At 37.4% G+C, this 19258-nt stretch overlaps 2 protein-coding genes across 2 annotated transcripts; both read right to left on the bottom strand.

Annotated features, from left to right (window-relative positions):
* Positions 1–871: 871 nt before the first annotated feature.
* On the bottom strand, positions 872–10715 carry LOC6042664 (axonemal 84 kDa protein). The gene is made up of 12 exons (XM_038266350.1): positions 10531–10715; positions 10056–10331; positions 9599–9693; positions 9301–9532; positions 6665–6843; positions 6404–6597; positions 5971–6297; positions 4873–5855; positions 2745–2944; positions 2255–2668; positions 1643–1706; positions 872–1446 (listed from the first exon to the last, which is right to left on the bottom strand). Exons 1-12 carry the CDS (start codon positions 10531–10533, stop codon positions 1309–1311), a joined length of 3105 nt encoding a protein of 1034 aa, XP_038122278.1. The 5' UTR covers positions 10534–10715; the 3' UTR covers positions 872–1308.
* Positions 10716–16508: 5793 nt separating this feature from the next.
* LOC6042663 lies at positions 16509–18564 on the bottom strand. The gene is made up of 2 exons (XM_038263561.1): positions 18327–18564; positions 16509–18199 (listed from the first exon to the last, which is right to left on the bottom strand). The coding sequence occupies exons 1-2, from the start codon at positions 18379–18381 to the stop codon at positions 16578–16580; spliced, it is 1677 nt and encodes a 558-aa protein (XP_038119489.1). The 5' UTR covers positions 18382–18564; the 3' UTR covers positions 16509–16577.
* Between the last annotated feature and the right edge of the window lie 694 nt (positions 18565–19258).

Below are 19258 nucleotides of genomic sequence, written 5' to 3'. Positions count from 1 at the left end.
TTTTTTTTCGTGATTCGATTATCCAAAGTTTCAATTATCCGAAGTGTAATATTTCCGAGGCCTTCGGATAAACGAGTTTGGACTGTACTAAGCGAATTGAATCAAGAAGGGAAACGATCGCCAGCTTTGTTGATCCAAGCTGGGGATTGAACTGGTCTACCGCTTATGAGGCGGAATGGTTCATTCTTGAAGGATGTTATAGTAGATCCTGAATGAGTAGATATCACAAATGCTGCATATTGGCAATGAAATGTTCATAATATTTTAAAACCCTTTTTTAGATACACATTATGTAAAATTTTCATAGCATTTTTGTTTGGGCAACTGAGTTTCCTTAAATCTTAATTGCAGTATAATAAATAAAAAATACATTGCATTTTTAGCTAATGTAAAAAAATCCTATAGATTTTTTTTCGGTGGTTTCAATTGATTTCATAAAATTGGAATCGCAATTCATATTTTCAAATATTGATATTTAAAAATAATATATGTGACGACTACCATCATTGCCATGATTATGTGTAGACGATATAAATTTGGCTTCGTTTACAATATTTTCACGAAATTACTTCTACAAGATGTTTAGAATAGTACACTGCACGTGTTGATACTTTTTGGTAACGATTTCATTATCACAAAATTATATAATTTTTGGGACACATTTCATTTAGATCAAAAATTCCTTCAGTGCCTTCAAGAAGGGTACAACCGGCATACGCTGATTCATTTTGGTGCAAAAATTCGTAAAATTTAACTAAATACAGAGCATTTTTGAGGGATGATCCATTTTCTTTTCATTGTATTTTTTTTTTCAAATTTCGGATATAATAACAAATTTAGCTACGAATTATTTTTATTTGAAGCTTGTTTACAATGTTTGCCTAATTACCTTTCTTAAAATGTATAGTAATTCAAAAAAAAAAAACGAGTTAATAATGCAGTCTTGAGGCTCTGAAAAATATTTAGATTTGATCAGTTTTTCGATTATGACCGCCTGACAACCCAGAGTTCATTGTGCTCTTTCTAACCGCTCACAGAAGCTACAAATGGTTCTTTCTCTATGCTCTAGCTGTGAAAATCTTTTCCAAGCAAACATAAAGGCGCCGAAGGTTTGAGCACTTTTACGAGCCCAAAACGGACGAGTTTTCAATAATTAATATAGCTCAGATTTGTTGCCTCTTCCCGCCAAATTCCAAAACATGAACGCGGGACAGTGTGTTATCGTTGAAGGCGGATTTATTACGGCTCATCTTCACGGCGACTATGCGTATCAATTATTGTAATTCTCACGTACTCGTGCTACAATTTTTAGGCGAAGCTTAAAGGGCGAACCAACTTTAACAGCTGCACGGCGTTATCCCTTAGGATGGGGCTCATGTTTTCCTGCTTCACCTTGGACGACGGCTGCGAGTGCTCTCGGCCCAGATGGTAAAGATCGGCGTAATGCTGTGGAGTGTAGGGGTGGGAGGAAAATGGGGAAAAAGGGGGGACCATTGGTTAGTTGGTATGCGTTCAGGGCATTTCGCTTCGACGGAGAACTCTCGAGTGCGCTTTCAAAAGGACGTGTAGCAACTCAATTTTATTCTCTTCTCTCACACATGTCCTTTCGAAAACGTACTCGTTGGAGTCATGCAGCATTTACCCCCATTCCTTCGATCGGGCCAGTGTTGAAGACGGGTGAAACCTCCACTGAATCCACAATTACGCTGTAATTGTTGAAAGATAAATATAGGAAAGTCATTACGTATCTGCTTTTGTCACCGGTCATTACGTTAATCTTTGGTAAGCCCTTTTTTAATGCCCACCAGCACTTTATCCGGAATCAATAATTGCGCTTGCACAGCAATTTCAACACTTACGTGATGCTTCGAACGTTTTATTTAAATTGAATCAAAAAGAGTCGAATCTGCCAGAATGTGGGAGTTTTAATGAAACAAAAATTGTAAATAAAAGCAACAATTTTTAACTTGGTTTCTACACCACACCTCTCCTCCCAGACTTCAATGGTTAAGCGGTTTTTCATGGAAATCGTAAAAATATACACCTCGACAGAGGGTGGCTTTCTTCTGGGAACTTCGCAATCGTGGATCGAATTTCGACGTCAATGAAATTCCAAACAAGTCTGATGATTTGTTCAATTCGTTCCTGGAAAGTTTTACGGTTGATTGTGCTGTGAACACAAAAAAAATCCCCCCATCGCAAATGATTTAAAATATGCTAGAAAAAATAAATAAACAAGCAGAATAACACTCACGCTTTCAACGGTGTCACGAGCAGGGTGGAGTGGGTTGGCAGCCGTCGATGTTCAACAATTTCACGCATCAACAGCACACACATCCGGCAGCCCGACAGCAGATTCCACCTGGACCAGGAAAAGTTGTGCGTCACAGCGAGCAGTCCCATGCAGTCGTAAAGATGCGACTCCATGATCCAGTTTTTCTCGCACGACCCTTCCGAATAGTTGAAGGCGTCGTCCTCGGGAAACAAATCGACCGCCGCCTGGCGCAGCGTTTTTATCATCTTCCGCAGCGGCAGGACCTGGCCAATTATCTCCTGCATGGCCTGGGTGGGACCACCCTGCAGCGAGTTGACCCGGAATCCGGCCTCCGAGATGGTGATCTCCGTGCTGATGACGGCCGCCGTGAGCGAGAATGTGATGCATCCCGGGCTGTAATGAAACAACATACCACAACCAACATCCACTCTGAACAACGAAACCATTTTAGAGGCAAATCCAATCCTACTTCTTGATGTCAGGCTTCATTTCCCACGACTGATATGGCAAATTGCTGTATCGGTTGGCGGCAAATCCGATCGCACCCAGTCGGCCGATCCGGAACTGGATGGTCAGCTTGTCCTCGTTGAATTTCACGTCGTGGATGTCCCGGGTGCTCCACTTTCCGACGTACTCCTTTTCGCGGTCAACCATCACGTAGTTGCCGACCTGTTTGGTTACAAACAGGAAGTTTGTTACACATTAACGAATGATTTTAGTTCTTGGCATTTTTCGGAAAAAAAGTTATTAATGAGAGTGAAATTTTGAGGCATCAATTATATTTTGATGGCTGATTCAACATTGCATATACATGAAAGATTAGATTCGCTTCCCTCATGTTTCCGCAATAACTTCACAAGAAAATTTAAAATTTTTAAAATATTTGTTTGGAAAATATAAAAAAAAAATCACAATTCTTTCATTTTTTAATATTGAAAATTGAACCATTCATTGCTGGGATTAGAAATTGGGGGGTAGTTTGGGTGAGGATTTGAAAAGATCATTTTTCCTGTTTGTCAAGTTTAAATTTTTTTTAGGTAATATTTATTTTTTTTTCTTAAAAAACACACTTGTTTTCATATAATCCAAGCATTGCGTCAACATTTTGGCGGATTTTTGTCTCATAAAACATGTAACAAAAAACAAATAACGGACTTTGGTGATTGTGATGGTGATTTTTTATTTAACTTTTTGTTACTAAAACTTGATTTGCAAAAAACACTATTTTTAATTTTTTTTATTTTTTGATATGTTTTAGAGGACATCAAATGCCAACTTTTCAGAAATTTCCAGAATGGGCAAAAAATCTTTGACCGAGTTATGATTTTTTGAATCAATACAGATTTTTTCAAAAAATCGAAATATTGGTCGCAAAAATTTTTCAACTTCATTTTTCGATGTAAAATAGAATTTGCAATCAAAAAGTGCTTTAGTGAATTTTTGATAAAGTGCGCCGTTTTCAAGTTATAACCATTTTTAGGTAACTTTTTTGAAAATAGTCGCAGTTTTTCATTTTTTAAAATTAGTGCCCATGTTTGCCCACCTTTGAAAAAAATATTTTTGAAAAGCTGAGAAAATTCTCTATATTTTGCTTTATTGAATTTTGTTGATACGACCCATAGTTGCTGAGATATTGCCATGCAAAGGTTAAAAAACAGGAAAATTGATGTTTCTAAGTCTCACCCAAACAACCCACCATTTTCTAATGTCGATATCTCAGCAACTAATGGTCCGATTTACAATGTCAAAACATGAAACATTCGTGAAATTTCCGATCTTTTCGAAAAAAATATTTTCAAAAAATTTAAATCAAGACTAACATTTCAAATGGGCCAAACATTCAATATTACGCCCATTTGAAATGTTATTCTTGATTTAAATTTTTTGAAAATATTTTTTTTGAAAAGATCGGAAAATTTCACGAATGTTTTATGTTTTGACATTGTAAATCGGACCATTAGTTGCTGAGATATCTACATTAGAAAATGGTGGGTTGTTTGGGTGAGACTTAGAAAACATCAATTTTCCTGTTTTTTAACCTTTGCTTGGCAATATCTCAGAAACTATGGGTCGTATCAACAAAATTCAATAAAGCAAAATATAGAGAATTTTCTCAGCTTTTCAAAAATATTTTTTTCAAAGGTGGGCAAACATGGGCACTAATTTTAAAAAATGAAAAACTGCGACTATTTTCAAAAAAGTTACCTAAAAATGGTTATAACTTGAAAACGGCGCACTTTATCAAAAATTCACTAAAGCACTTCTTGATTGCAAATTCGATTTTGCATCGAAAAATGAAGTTGAAAAATTTGTGCGACCAATATTTCGATTTTTTGAAAAAATCTGTATTGATTCAAAAAATCATAACTCGGTCAAAGATTTTTTGCCCATTCTGGAAATTTCTGAAAAGTTGGCATTTGATGTCCTCGAAATACTCGAAATAACCTCTTGAAGACGAAAAAATAAGAATGAAATGGCCATGAGTGGGTCAACCAGAATTTAAATTAGGTTTTCGTGGAGTGATCATAACGAATTTAAAAACATGCTTACAATGTTTGAGAATAAATTACGTGTAACGACTTTTTCCTACAACCTACCTCAAGAATATCCCCATAATCGACCTCCTCATCGTCCGAATCGAACTTGCTCTTCTGCACCTTTTTGCGGTCCCGATCCCGCGTTCGCTCGTCCGTCTTCACAATCTGCACCGTCTGGCGGCCCTGGTCCGCCTTGCTCACCGTCGCCACTATTTCCTCCATTTTACACTCAAACTTTGGCGTCTTTACCTCGATCAGCTCGTCCAGATCCTTGAGAAAGGCCGAGAAGAGGTACTGCTTCTTCTTCGTTTTCGTGCTGGTTCCCGCTCCGTTGTCGTTGTCCGAGTCGTCGTAATCGCCCTGATCGTCACTCTCCTCCGGCAGGGCGGGATAGCTCAGCTTGTTTCGGCGGTTCCAGATTTTGAGGATTTTGCTGCCACATCCGGGCGGGAAGAGATACGCCGGGATACGCGTTTCGTAGATGATGTTGGTCAGCGCGGCACTCGAGGGCACTTTGGAAACTTTTCGCTTTTTTTCGCGGGATTTTTTGCCACCGCTGGGTGCCCGTTGAAGGTGGGTCTTTTTCTTTTTATCGTCTTGGGGGATGATTTTTACGGTGTAGCTTTCGGGGAGTTTCGGGACGACGAAGTCGTCGACAATCGAGCTGAGGTGCACGTGGGACGGAATGTCCAGAATGTTGAAGTCTTCGATGAATTTGGTTTTGCGATCGCGTAGGGACTTTGTGCGGCGCTCTCTGGCGGTTTGGACTTGAAGACGGTGCTTTTCCAGATATTTCGCGAATCCCGGGTCGGATTCGAGGGTTTCCTCCTTGAGTTCCCACCGACAGACGATTGGTGGCTCGAACCAGAACACTGATTCCGGGAGTTGGAGAGTGATCAGGGCTAGTTTGTCCAGGTTTTCCTCCATTTGTTTGATTTCGGCTTCAATTTCTTCCGGTAGTCGACGCACTCCTGGCTGAGGCGTGGGTGGGGGCTTGTACGGCTGGTAGAACTTCTTTCTTGTTAACTTGCCGGGTTGGGGAACTGTTGGATATTATTTTAAAAGGTGAAATCAGATAAAGATGTAAAATGAAACGGCTCAATTAGTACCCCTCGTGGGGCAAGAGATGAACGGCATCGCCACCTGTTCGCCACTTACCGGTCCTCAGCAACGATTTCTTCGCTATCTTAACCTCCTGGCCGGGCTGGGCCAGATAATCGATGCAATAAACACCGGCGATTATGCGATGGCTTCGCATGTTTACGTCGTGCTCCAGCAGACCGAGCGCCTTGGTCCCCTTTTTGGCGCGCTCCTTCTTCATCAGCTCGTCCGCGTGTTCCGTGTAGATTTTGTCCACGTCGATGTCATTCGGGGACCGCTCGTCCTCCTCCGAGTCGTCCGGCCTCTTTTCCCGTGGTTCCTCGTAAACAGCTTTCAAGATTTCCTTCCGCTTTTTCCACTCAATTCGGCTTATGATTCGCAGATCTGTCCCAATTGATAACGCACCGAACGCCGAGAAAGGACACAAACAAAGATACAAGATACAAGATACGAGATCGCAATAAAAAACGAGGAAGAAATTTTAATTTACCAGCGCGATTATCCAGCCTATAGGGCATGTCGTAACTGGGGCAATAGTCACTGAAATGGTCATAATTCAGCCATAAACCTCGTATGGCCGAATGGTGGCACTTAACGGCAGCCGGCAGCACCAGATGAAATCCTAGCACCGGAAAATCAATATCAGTGTGCTTGCTGTCCTCTTTGGCCTTTTCCTTGGGATTTCTGAACGAAAACATTAAAAAACCCATATATAAATATTTCCTATAGTTGCAAACTCGTCGAAACATACAGCTGTGGTGTGGGCATATCTCGCAGGCCAAACAGTTGCGTTTTGAACACATCCGACGCGAACTTGTGCGTCACCTCCAGCAGTCCGGTCAGCGTCATGTCCCGGTTGATGTTGCTCAAGATTTTGTAGGCAAACTCGTCGATGTAATCCGCCAGCACTCGCCGGAATTCGGTTTTCAGCTGTCGGAATGAAGCAATCAATTTGATTATCCGTCGGTCATATTCTCGCTAGATAAATTTCTTCGGGTTTTGATGATGATGGAAAGGGCAATGGTTTATTTGAGGTTTTATTGCGATCCTCTGGTTTGTTTCACTTGCTTTATTGGCGATGGATTCACTGTGAATGGGCGACGTTGAATAGATATTGTAATTGAAAATGGTCTTTATAGAACCATTCTTCACTTAAATGCTTAGTAAGTTCATTTTTAATGCATTTAATTTAGGCCGTTGCAAATATTTTTTGTAGTTAATGTCCCTCGACCCTGACCTTAATATATAAACTTTGAATAATATTTGCGACGGCCAGACTCGAAAAAAACTTTCCAATGATTTTAACAAATTGTGTAGTTCGAACGCTTGATAAGTTAGAAATTTGGTCGTGCTAACTTGTCGTACGCGCATTTTGGGCCAAATTGAGTTAAGAACGCTATTTTGTGCAGCTCACAATGCCTCACCTTTTGACCTTCACAGATCCCCAAAACTCGATTACAATCCTGAGATATTCAACGAAATCCTAAAAAACTCCGTGCATTTTTATCACTTTACATATGAAAGTAGTTTCAATCTTGTCGTGCTATCTTATCACTCCCTGAAAATTGATGTAAGTGCGACAACTGGCCAAAGGGATTTCAGGTCAGAACGCGTTTGACGCACGTACAAGTTATACTACCGTAAACATTTGTAATTATAACTTGGGACTCCTCGAGCAACCAACTTCAACCAAACTATGGAACAATGCACATAATGTTTGTTATTGTTTACATTGCGTGCTTTCGTTTTTGTTTATTCAAGGTCAAACATTAAAATGCGTTTTTCTCGGAACGTCGAAATGGCGGGTGCGACAAGATAGCACGACGACGTCAATGTCAGATTTGACTAAAAACACAAAAAAAAAAATCATAGAAAAATGTTAAACATAATTTTTAATCTCTGCAAAATAAAGCCAGATGGGCCAGTTCTTCACTTAAAACAATATTTTTGGATTACAAAAAATGTGTGCATAAAAATAAGAGTTTTACTTCTACCCTTTACGAGCAATCGTAAATTCATTTGAACAAATTTTGATTATTTTTGAGTGTTTAAATCAGGATTGCTTTCTTCTACTAGACAACTTTACTCGGGTTTTCGAGTACTGAAGAGAATAACCCAGTACATTTAGGCTCTAAAAAAAATGCAGAAATTTTTAGGAAAAAGGACAGTTTTAAAATAAGAAGGAAGTTTTTTCAAAATAAATCATAGTTTCTATAAACGCATACTTAAATTTCTAGGGTAATCTGTTTTGTAATAAATTGTACGGATTAATCTAAAATTTTAATAAAATTTTGATTTTAGATTAAAAATCACGGAAAACGGCATTTTGTTCTACCAAATTGACAAATTTAAATAGATTTCCATTTTTTACCAGCGCCATATTTTTACCCCCATACACGCCTACATGGATTGAAAATTGGAACTTGAAAAAAAAATCATCAATATTCATTATCATCAAAGACAGCGAGTGAAATGAATCTAAACTCCAAAATCATAAAATTTATTTGAAACTTGCCTCTGTAAGCAGTTTGAGAGAGTGTGATTGACACATTATGTTTTTAAATATATTTTTTGTGGGTTTGTTGTGTCATATGGTTTTCAGCTAAATGAATTACTTCTCGTAGCACAAACAGATTATATCAGTCAGTTTCACTGTCTTATTTTTGACTGTTGAGCTTGATGATGACCCCTTAACTACGCTAAAGTGATTTAGAACTTTTACATCCATGATGGCGGCCAATATGGCGGTGAAGAAATATTGAAAAAAAAATGTTTTTTGCTATTTAATAGGCAAACAACTACACTCAACCCACCGGATTTTCGTTTGACACTCTTTTAGTTTGTACCCCGTTGGTTGGTCAAAGTCAAACTAAACAGTAACGAACTGTCACTTTTTACTTTTTTTTGTTAACCCACCAGCAGTCGCATACATGGACTTTGTACATACTTTGTAAGGACACTTGTAAGAAACGCCAAAACATGTGAGATTCTGAAGGGTGCTTAAGGTAAGATCAGCTATGAATTTTAACATTTTTAACTATGAACCCATGGAACAAAAAGTCAATTCAATTTTTTTTTCAAAACTTTTCGATGAATGCAGTAATATTATTAAAAAATTTCAACAAATAATTCGCTAATTCACCCCCCTCCGACGTGGTTTATGGATGGTCCCATAAGGAAGTAATTCTAAACGAATGATAAACGCTTGATTACCCCACTCAGAGTTTGCTAATTGAAAATTGTTCATTCAGGAGTGCACCAAAACTATCAAACCATATGCCGCTCGGCAGCACCGGAAATGGACGAAATATTCATGATTTATTGACTACAGACTAATTGACGAACCCGCGGCGATGCATAATGTATTTGAAAACCATCCCACCATACCTCGTGCAAATCATCAATCATCGATTGTGTTACGGTGGTGTCACAGTGCAGTGCCTCGTCGATCTCCTCCAGGATCCCCAGCACTTCCTTGGTTTTGGCCGCATACACGGTGCCGATTTCCGGCTGCTGCAGCTTTAAACTCTCCCGTGAAATGTTGCTAACGTTAACGTCTTGGGTGAGAATGCTCTGCTCGTTGGCGAGCAACAGCCAGTTTTGTTCACTTTCGTTGTATCTTGTTGGAGTAAAGGTTTAAAATTAGTTGAATCAACTTTGGGGACAGGTTTTAAGTTGATCTCACTGTTTAATCCCTTCGCACCATATGTGCAGATATTTCCTTAAATCCGCTGGGTCAAATGCATTTGGTAGACCGTTGCACCGCATGTACTGCTCCCACTGTGAAGTAGTCCGTTGATTAATACCCCATTCTATCCTCGCGATAAGACTATGACTAGCCTTCATTTCCCGATAAGTGGATAATAAATTAAATACACCAACCTAATTTAGATTCTAGGATTAACCATGCACGGAAAGTAGATTTATTACGTGAGATACACAAAAAAATGCTAAAAATCTTAAAAACTATGTAAAATACTAAAATACTAAAATACTAAAATACTAAAATACTAAAATACTAAAATACTAAAATACTAAAATACTACAATACTAAAATACTCAAATACTAAAATACTATAATCGATGAACCGCCTTTCCGTGCACAGGAGAACGCACCACAATCTAATCAAACCCTCACGTACTTCCCGATCCTTCTTCTGCTGGGCATGTAGATGTTTCACCTCCTCCTTAATTAGGGCGAAATACTTGTAACTATCCACGAACTGGACTTTGCGCATTTTGTTCGCTACAATCTCCATGACCTGCTTCCGCTCAGCTTCCTCCTTTTCGCGAACTTTTCTCATCTTTTCCTCCTCGATCCGGCGAAGTTTCTCGCGCTCCTGCTCCATCCGTTGGTGTTCGGCCTGTTCGGCCTCCAGGCGAGCCCGCTCCTTTTTGGACATTTTCTTTTTGGGACTCTGGGCAAACAATTATACCGAGGCAAAAGAAGAAATAATAATGAAGTTGAAGCCACTTGGTTTCTAATTTCAAATATCGAATGTGCCTAAAGGGCCAGGACGACCAAGAAATGCGACGGCGGGACAACCGGTGGGTTCGAATCGTCCAGACAAACAGGACACGAATCAATATCCAGCAAAACAAGGCAAAAAACCATACCATCTTATTGTATTCCTTTCTTCAGTTAGCTGCGGGGGTGGTGGAAGGGGCTAAACTGGGACTAGCTTTACATAACAATAACCAATTATGCACTCGTCTATGTATTACATAGTATGGGACACTAATTCCTGTAACCCCAAAAAGGACAATCGAAAAATTTTACCATATCTAGAAGAATTAACTTGCGACTGAGGCCAAACTGCAAAGGGGTACACACTGCGTTGTTATAAACACAACCATAACAACCGACAAAAAACGGTCCGATCGGAACGGAATGTCCCCAAAAGTGGTCGGGGGCAGGGAGAAAGGTCATAACCAACATAAAGCGCCATATGTCGCATTATTGTTTCGTCGTCGTAGAGCTCGTCATCGAGCTCGCTGCGTCTGTTTTTTCGTTGGTTGATGTTCGGTGCATTGATCTGAACTAAACGCAGCTGGTCTTCTGAAGAAAAAAAAATCCAAATTCGCTGATTTTACGGCCGACGTGCGCTAGTTGACGAACATATTGCGTTCTGTGGAGCAACAAAAAATATCGAGAACATGGAAAAACTGGAATTTGGTGACGACGACGGTGACGAGGTCGACGAAAGCGGAATGCAAATTTATTTCAACTTCGTGCAATGAATTTTACATCGTTCTTACTCCCATTTGCGTTAGAGCACGTTGAATTTTGTTCTATTGACCGATAAGTAGGACGCGGAAATGGATCATTTACAGCGCATCGTTTAAGTGTCAACCTATCTCATATTCAATTGATGCGATTCTATTTAATTTGGGATCATCGAGAAAAGATGAAATAATGTTTTATTTTTTCCATAAATTAAAACAAAACTAATTTAATCCACCTGTGTGGTGGATGCTTTTCGTACTCCTTACCGAAAATGGGTCAAATACAGTATGTAAAAAAAGTATTTACACCCCTTGGGCACTATGCACATTTTGTGATGAAACATGTAAAAAATTTGAAGTTTGACAGGAACCTAGTACTAAGTTTTATTCAGAAACTCATGCCAAACATTTTGCTACAAAAAGCTCATGAAAAGATGATTTCTATAAAAAGTTATATAACAAATACTATTACGAAAATAAAAAAGGTGCAAAAAAAGTTTGTACACCTTTCGAAAAATTTACATAAATAATGTTATTTGTTGACAAATCACCATAAATCCAGTCTCCCAACTTCAAATAGGCATCCTTGACTGATTAAAAAAATAATTTGGATTGAATATAAAGTTTAATAACTACTTAGTATAAAAGTTTATATAACTCTGGAAATTCTATATAAAACTTATCTAAACATAATTTTGCAAACTTTTAATTCAAATAAGTGTCAATATATTACCATAGAATTGCTAAATAAACATTTTGGAGTGGGTATAACACCGTTTTGGGGGTATTTGTATCGATAGAATAGATTTTTCGTTGGAATTTCGTACCAACCCGGAATTACGTCGTCGGAAAATCCGCCGGCATCTGAACCGGTCCACAATTCACAAGTCAACCTATGTGGCATCAGAAAGGGCATAAAATTTCCGATCTTTTGATACCCATACATCCAGGTTTTCTATAAAACCCACGTTTTTAAATACCTAAGCAAAAACGTTGTTACGGTTTCGTTTGAGCAACCTGCCAAAAATGTATGGAATTTCGTAATTTTTGTTCTCGGGGATCAAACTTACTTTTTGCCCAGGTATTTAAAAACGTAGGTTTTAAAGAAAACCTAGATGTATGGGTATCAAAAGATCGGAAATTTTATGCCCTTTCCGATTCCACATAGGTTGACTTGTGAATCGTGGACCGGTTCGGATGCCGGCGGATTTTCCTACGACGTAATTCCGGGTTCGTACGAAATTCCAACGAAAAATCTATTCTATCGATACAAAGACCCCCAAAACGGTGTTATACCCACTTCAAAATGCTTATTTAGCAATTCTATGGTAATATATTGACATTTAGTTGAATTGAAAGTTTGCAAAATTAAGTTTAGATAAGTTTTATATAAAATTTCCAGAGTTATATAAACTTTTATACTAAGTAGTTAGTAAACTTTATATTCAATCCAAATTATTTTTTTAATCAGTAAAGGATGCCTATTTGGAGTTGGGAGACTGGATTTATGGTGATTTGTCAACAAATAACATTATTTATGTAAATTTTTCGAAAGGTGTACAAACTTTTTTTGCACCTTTTTTATTTTCGTAATAGTATTTGTTATATAACTTTTCATAGAAATCATCTTTTCATGAGCTTTTTGTAGCAAAATGTTTGGCATGAGTTTCTGAACAAAACGTAGTACTAGGTTCCTGTCAAACTTTACATTTTTTACATGTTTCATCACAAAATGTGCATAGTGCCCAAGGGGTGTAAATACTTTTTTTACATACTGTACATAATAGATCCGGAAATAATTGACATGTAAATTATGAACTCATTGAAAACAATAAAAAAAATTAAGAAATTCAAGAAATTCAAGAAATTCAAGAAATTCAAGAAATTCAAGAAATTCAAGAAATTCAAGAAATTCAAGAAATTCAAGAAATTCAAGAAATTCAAGAAATTCAAGAAATTCAAGAAATTCAAGAAATTCAAGAAATTCAAGAAATTCAAGAAATTCAAGAAATTCAAGAAATTCAAAAATTCAAGAAATTCAAGAAATTCAAGAAATTCAAGAAATTCAAGAAATTCAAGAAATTCAAGAAATTCAAGAAATTCAAGAAATTCAAGAAATTCAAGAAATTCAAGAAATTCAAGAAATTCAAGAAATTCAAGAAATTCAAGAAATTCAAGAAATTCAAGAAATTCAAGAAATTCAAAATTCAAGAAATTCAAGAAATTCAAGAAATTCAAGAAATTCAAGAAATTCAAGAAATTCAAGAAATTCAAGAAATTCAAGAAATTCAAGAAATTCAAGAAATTCAAGAAATTCAAGAAATTCAAGAAATTCAAGAAATTCAAGAAATTCAAGAAATTTAAGAAATTTAAGAAATTCAAGAAATTCAAGAAATTCAAGAAATTCAAGAAATTCAAGAAATTCAAGAAATTTAAGAAATTTAAGAAATTCAAGAAATTAAAGAAATTTTAGAAATTAAAGAAATTCAAAACATTAAAAAAATTCAAGAAATTCGAGAAATTTGATCAATTCAACAAATTCAAGAAATTCAAGAAATTCAAGAAATTCAAGAAATTCAAGAAATTCAAGAAATTCAAGAAATTCAAGAAATTCAAGAAATTCAAGAAATTCAAGAAATTCAAGAAATTCAAGAAATTCAAGAAATTCAAGAAATTCAAGAAATTCAAGAAATTCAAGAAATTCAAGAAATTCAAGAAATTCAAGAAATTCAAGAAATTCAAGAAATTCAAGAAATTCAAGAAATTCAAGAAATTCAAGAAATTCAAGAAATTCAAGAAATTCAAGAAATTCAAGAAATTCAAGAAATTCAAGAAATTTAAGAAATTTAAGAAATTCAAGAAATTCAAGAAATTCAAGAAATTCAAGAAATTCAAGAAATTCAAGAAATTTAAGAAATTTAAGAAATTCAAGAAATTAAAGAAATTTTAGAAATTAAAGAAATTCAAAACATTAAAAAAATTCAAGAAATTCGAGAAATTTGATCAATTCAACAAATTCAAGAAATTCAAGAAATTCAAGAAATTCAAGAAATTCAAGAAATTCAAGAAATTCAAGAAATTCAAGAAATTCAAGAAATTCAAGAAATTCAAGAAATTCAAGAAATTCAAGAAATTCAAGAAATTCAAGAAATTCAAGAAATTCAAGAAATTCAAGAAATTCAAGAAATTCAAGAAATTTAAGAAATTTAAGAAATTTAAGAAATTCAAGAAATTAAAGAAATTTTAGAAATTAAAGAAATTCAAAACATTAAAAAAATTCAAGAAATTCAAGAAATTCAAGAAATTCAAGAAATTTAAGAAATTCAAGAAATTCAAGAAATTCAAGAAATTCAAGAAATTCAAGAAATTGAAGAAATTGAAGAAATTCAAGAAATTCAAGAAATTCAAGAAATTCAAGAAATTCAAGAAATTCAAGAAATTCAAGAAATTCAAGAAATTCAAGAAATTCAAGAAATTCAAGAAATTCAAGAAATTCAAGAAATTCAAGAAATTCAAGAAATTCAAGAAATTCAAGAAATTCAAGAAATTCAAGAAATTCAAGAAATTCAAGAAATTCAAGAAATTCAAGAAATTCAAGAAATTCAAGAAATTCAAGAAATTCAAGAAATTCAAGAAATTCAAGAAATTCAAGAAATTCAAGAAATTCGAAAAATTCAAGAAATTTTAGAAATTCAAGAAATTCAAGAAATTCAAGAAATTCAAGAAATTCAAGAAATTCAAGAAATTCAAGAAATTCAAGAAATTCAAGAAATTCAAGAAATTCAAGAAATTCAAGAAATTCAAGAAATTCAAGAAATTCAAGAAATTCAGGAAATTCAAGAAATTCAAAAAATTCATGAAATTCAAGAAATTCAAAGAATTCGAAAAATTCAAGAAATTCAAGAAATTCGAGAAATTTGATCCATTCAAGAATTTTAAGAAATTAAAAAATAATCTAAAAGTTCAAAAATTGTATGGTTGAATGTCTAAGAATTATAGAAACAAAAGAAATTTATGAAATTTAAAACCCAAATTTCCACAAAAATATAATTCAGAAATGTGTCCATTTTTCTGCATTTCAATCATTTTTTTTTTTAAATCATAATTGAACTTTACGTTGCCTCAATATACCATCATAGAAGTTCAGAGTTGCCAGGTTGCCAGATAAATTCAGGAGTGCCAGATTTTTCAAGTATCAGCCAGAATAAAGATTCATCCTTCTATTTGCCAGATATTGACAGATATTGCAGGATTTTTCACTTCATACCTATTTAGACCAACTTTTTGATTTAATAAACGATTAACGATTGAAAATATCACTTTTTTAGTTCGTTTCTTGGGTTTCTTTTTTTTGCATAAAAATTTAACATGGTTCGGGACCATCCATAAACCACGTGAACACTTTTTTGGAAATTTTGAACCCCCCTCCCTCCTCGTGGACAATTGTCCATACAACAAAAATCTTTTTTGTATGGAGCGTGAATAATCGGCACCCCCCACCCCCTCCCTCCCTAAAGTGTCCTTACTTTACTTTACTTTTACTACTCGTACAACCTCTGGGCTGTCTCCAGATGCGCTGCCACTGGACTCGGTCCTGGGCTGCTACTCTCCAATTCTGCTGCGGAACTTTCACACTTTCCAGAAAGTCCCTAAAGTGTCCACATGGTTTATGGATGGTCCCGATTTAGGGCATAACAAATTGCATTTTTTTTAATTTATATTACTGCAAAGAGGATGAAAGATAATAAGTAAGTTGATTTAAAAAAAATACTTTTTTTTTAAATTGCAAAAATGTACATTTGATTTCTAACATTCATTACAAATTTGATATCGCTTTTCATGAAAGTCAGTTCACAATACGTCTTTGTTCGAAAGATGAAAGCGTGCCTATTTAGACAAATGTAGGGCTCCTGTTTTTTTTTTTTTGAGGACAACTACAAAACACATTTGCTTATAAGAACTTTAAAAAACCTCTGGAAATTATTATTGTTTTACTAATTATACTAAACGGAAATGTGCTGATATGCCAATATTAGTTGCCCAATAGAATTACATGCTGCACCACTATCAACATAAATTGGGAAAACAAATTGATCCTTCCATTTGGTCCGCAAGCCTTTTTGTGTTTCAAATTCGGTAAACTAGTGAAAAACTTTTGACACCTTTTTGAGTTCCTAGATGGGTTGGTTTAATTCAGAAAATGAAAGTTTCTGAAATCAAATCTTCTACAGTGGCCTTTTCTAAGATTAATGAATTCCTAAAGTCATCAGTGCGTCATCAGTTTATCCAATCTCAAAATTTAGATATATTTGCACACCCCCAAAGAAAAAACTAATCAAACTTTCGAAATTATCACTTTATTGCTAGCCCCTAAACCTACACAACTAATCACACAAATACACACACACATGTGTGTGTGTGTGCACGCACTAAACATCTTACTCTTCCATGCACCACGTGTTCCGCTTATCGTTGAGGCTTTTCGAGAGCAAACTTAGCTGCCCGTTCGCTTCCAGCTGGCTAATTATCATATTTATCTTTGACCCTTTGTTGGCACTGGCGGATGACACCACGGTGACACTGGAAGTCGGAGTCGTCGCAGGTTCGCAGGCCGGGAAGGCAAGTTGCTTCTTTGGTGGTTTCCTTGTTGTTGTGTTGTTGGGTTTAGGTTGATGTTCCGAATCACCGCTGCTGGGTGATTTATTGAAGCGATTAAAGATCCAACTTTTAACCGGTGTGCTTGGAGTAAGAGCAACAGTTGGTGGTACGGTAGGTAGGCTAATTGGTTCACACCACGTCGTTGTCTTGGGGGAAATCAGAGCATCGTTAATTATCTTAGTGGGGGTGGCTTTCAGGTGCTGCTGACTCAGGAGATTGTCGGCGGCTAGCTTCGGTGTATCGTAATTGTTGTGTAGCTCGAGGGTGGAAGGGGGCACCGGTCGTTGTTTACTCAAAAGCTGAGGCTCCTCATAAATGCTTTCTTCGCTGTCGATCCTTGCGACCGAGGAGGCTGCAGCTGTGTCGGTCTCGTCGGAGGTGTAGGGCGTGGGAGTTGGAGGAAGGGGTAGCTTGCGGGGACTGTTCTCGGGTTTTGCCAGCAAATTCTGCTGAATTGCCACAACCCACTCGTTGAGCTCTTTAAAGCTGGGTGAAGTGAAGCAAATTTTCGAGTCTTCCTGGGTGATGATGTGAAATTGACTTTTTTCGTTGATTTGATCGTTAAGGCTGAGATCGAGTTTGATGTCCTTCACCTGAACACACTGAGTTGGTTTGAGCTCGTTGCTGTTGTTGTACAGAAGAAGCCAGCGGTCCAGCAGTCCAACGTAGTACTTTTTGGTTTGATCGAAGAAAATGCGCTTTTCCTGACGGAAGAGGGTACCACTTTTGGGAGATTGTTTGATGCGAAGATGTGCTGCCGGGAGGCCACTGAAAGGGCACTTGGTGCTACTGCTGCTGCTGGTTGAGTCCTCCGCTGGGACGATAACGTTAACAGTGTTATTCAATTTTGTGTCGGCGCACTCGTCGTACAGGCATCGATCGGTTGTAAAGTCGTAGCAATTTTCCTCCAAGTTCAGCTCGGCCTCGTTCCTTTCGGGCTCGCACGATGGAGTTATTTCTTTGTCACCACCAACAGCACAGCAGCAGCTTTCGGAATTTTCACCCGAGTCAATCTTATCTGGCGGTTGTTGGGTTAAATTAATATCATTTTTATGTCCCACACCGCCCATCTCCAGATATGAGTTTTCCTCTTCGTCTAATACAGTTTGGGGCGTCGCCGTCGACGACGACGACGACGACTCCTCCAGCTTCCGCAAAAGGGCCCGGCATTTGTGTACCAACGTGTAGCGAGATTCATCTATTTTATTGACAATATTCATGTACTCGGCACTCTCTTTTGGACCATTCTGTGCCGTCCCCGGAGACGGGATCCAGTCACATTTTTCCTCGCAACTCAAGTCACCATCAGCACAATGCTCGTTTCCATCTATTGCTTTCTTCGAGCAGGAGCACATTTCTGCAGTTGTTGCGGTCGCCGCACCATCCAGGAATTGGAGCATCTCTGTGTGTTGCAAGTGTTGACGTGGAATGTAAAGAAAGAGAGAGAGAGAAAAAAAAACGAAACGAAAATGCTGTTAAGGACTTGCTTCAAAAGCACTACACAAAATTCCAAAAGCTCACTGACGTACCATTCAATAATTCCATCCATTCGGCGAGATTCGCCCCGGGTTCCATGTTCACCATTACCAACCCACCACCCAAGCCTCGTACGAACGTGCCCAAAATCACGAAATATGCTAATCGATCCGAGGGGCAAAATGCCCAAAGGGCAAACGCGCGCGCTACTCTAAAATCCTCTTATTTAAATCAACAATCAATCCTCCCCGAAACTCTCGGAAACTCGGAATAATTACGCACACGTCTTGACCTGCCACTGTTGATGAGTTAAGTGAGGCCCGCACCCCGGTACTTCCCAATCGAGGTTCGAAATTAATGCAAGAAAGATAAAACCACCCGCTGAGAGACGACGTCGACGTCGGCGTCTAATTTTGTTTCGTTCCAATTTTAAATGAAGCATTTTGTCCATTGTCGGGTTTATGCTTTGTCGAGCGGAGCATCGTACTCGATGGTGCTGATGCTGCTGCTGCTGCGACGCACTCGACGACGAAAAGTGTGAAAACATATCAGTGCGGAGTCTGTGGCGGAGCCGAAAAAGGTGAAGGTGGACTCGTGAGCGACATGTCGTCGGCGTTGCGCTATCTTGCTACTAGCTTACGTAAATTGATAAGGCATGTGGCTAAAGTAGCGCATACTGAACATGGTATAGAATGGTGATGTTAGGGTGAAGGACGCGTTTCTCAAACACTTTATATCAGTGTAATCAGTTCTAAAACATGATTCAATTTAAAGTTAAGCATAAAGTTAAATACAAAATAAATTTAAATTCTTTGGCAAAGATATGACACCCTATCGTCCCAATAGATCCCGTAGCGATTCCATGCAGACTGATGGTGTCAAATCGGGACTGTATACAAAACTTTGCTTTCGTTCTATCTTAACACATTCCGTCTCAACCTAGACTATCCGAATTTATATGTTTCTCATAATTTAATATTGGGTC

The sequence above is a fragment of the Culex quinquefasciatus genome, chromosome 3, assembly GCF_015732765.1.
Source record: "Culex quinquefasciatus strain JHB chromosome 3, VPISU_Cqui_1.0_pri_paternal, whole genome shotgun sequence".
NCBI classification, from domain to species: domain Eukaryota; kingdom Metazoa; phylum Arthropoda; class Insecta; order Diptera; family Culicidae; genus Culex; species Culex quinquefasciatus.
This window is presented reverse-complemented; position numbering and strand designations above follow the sequence as displayed.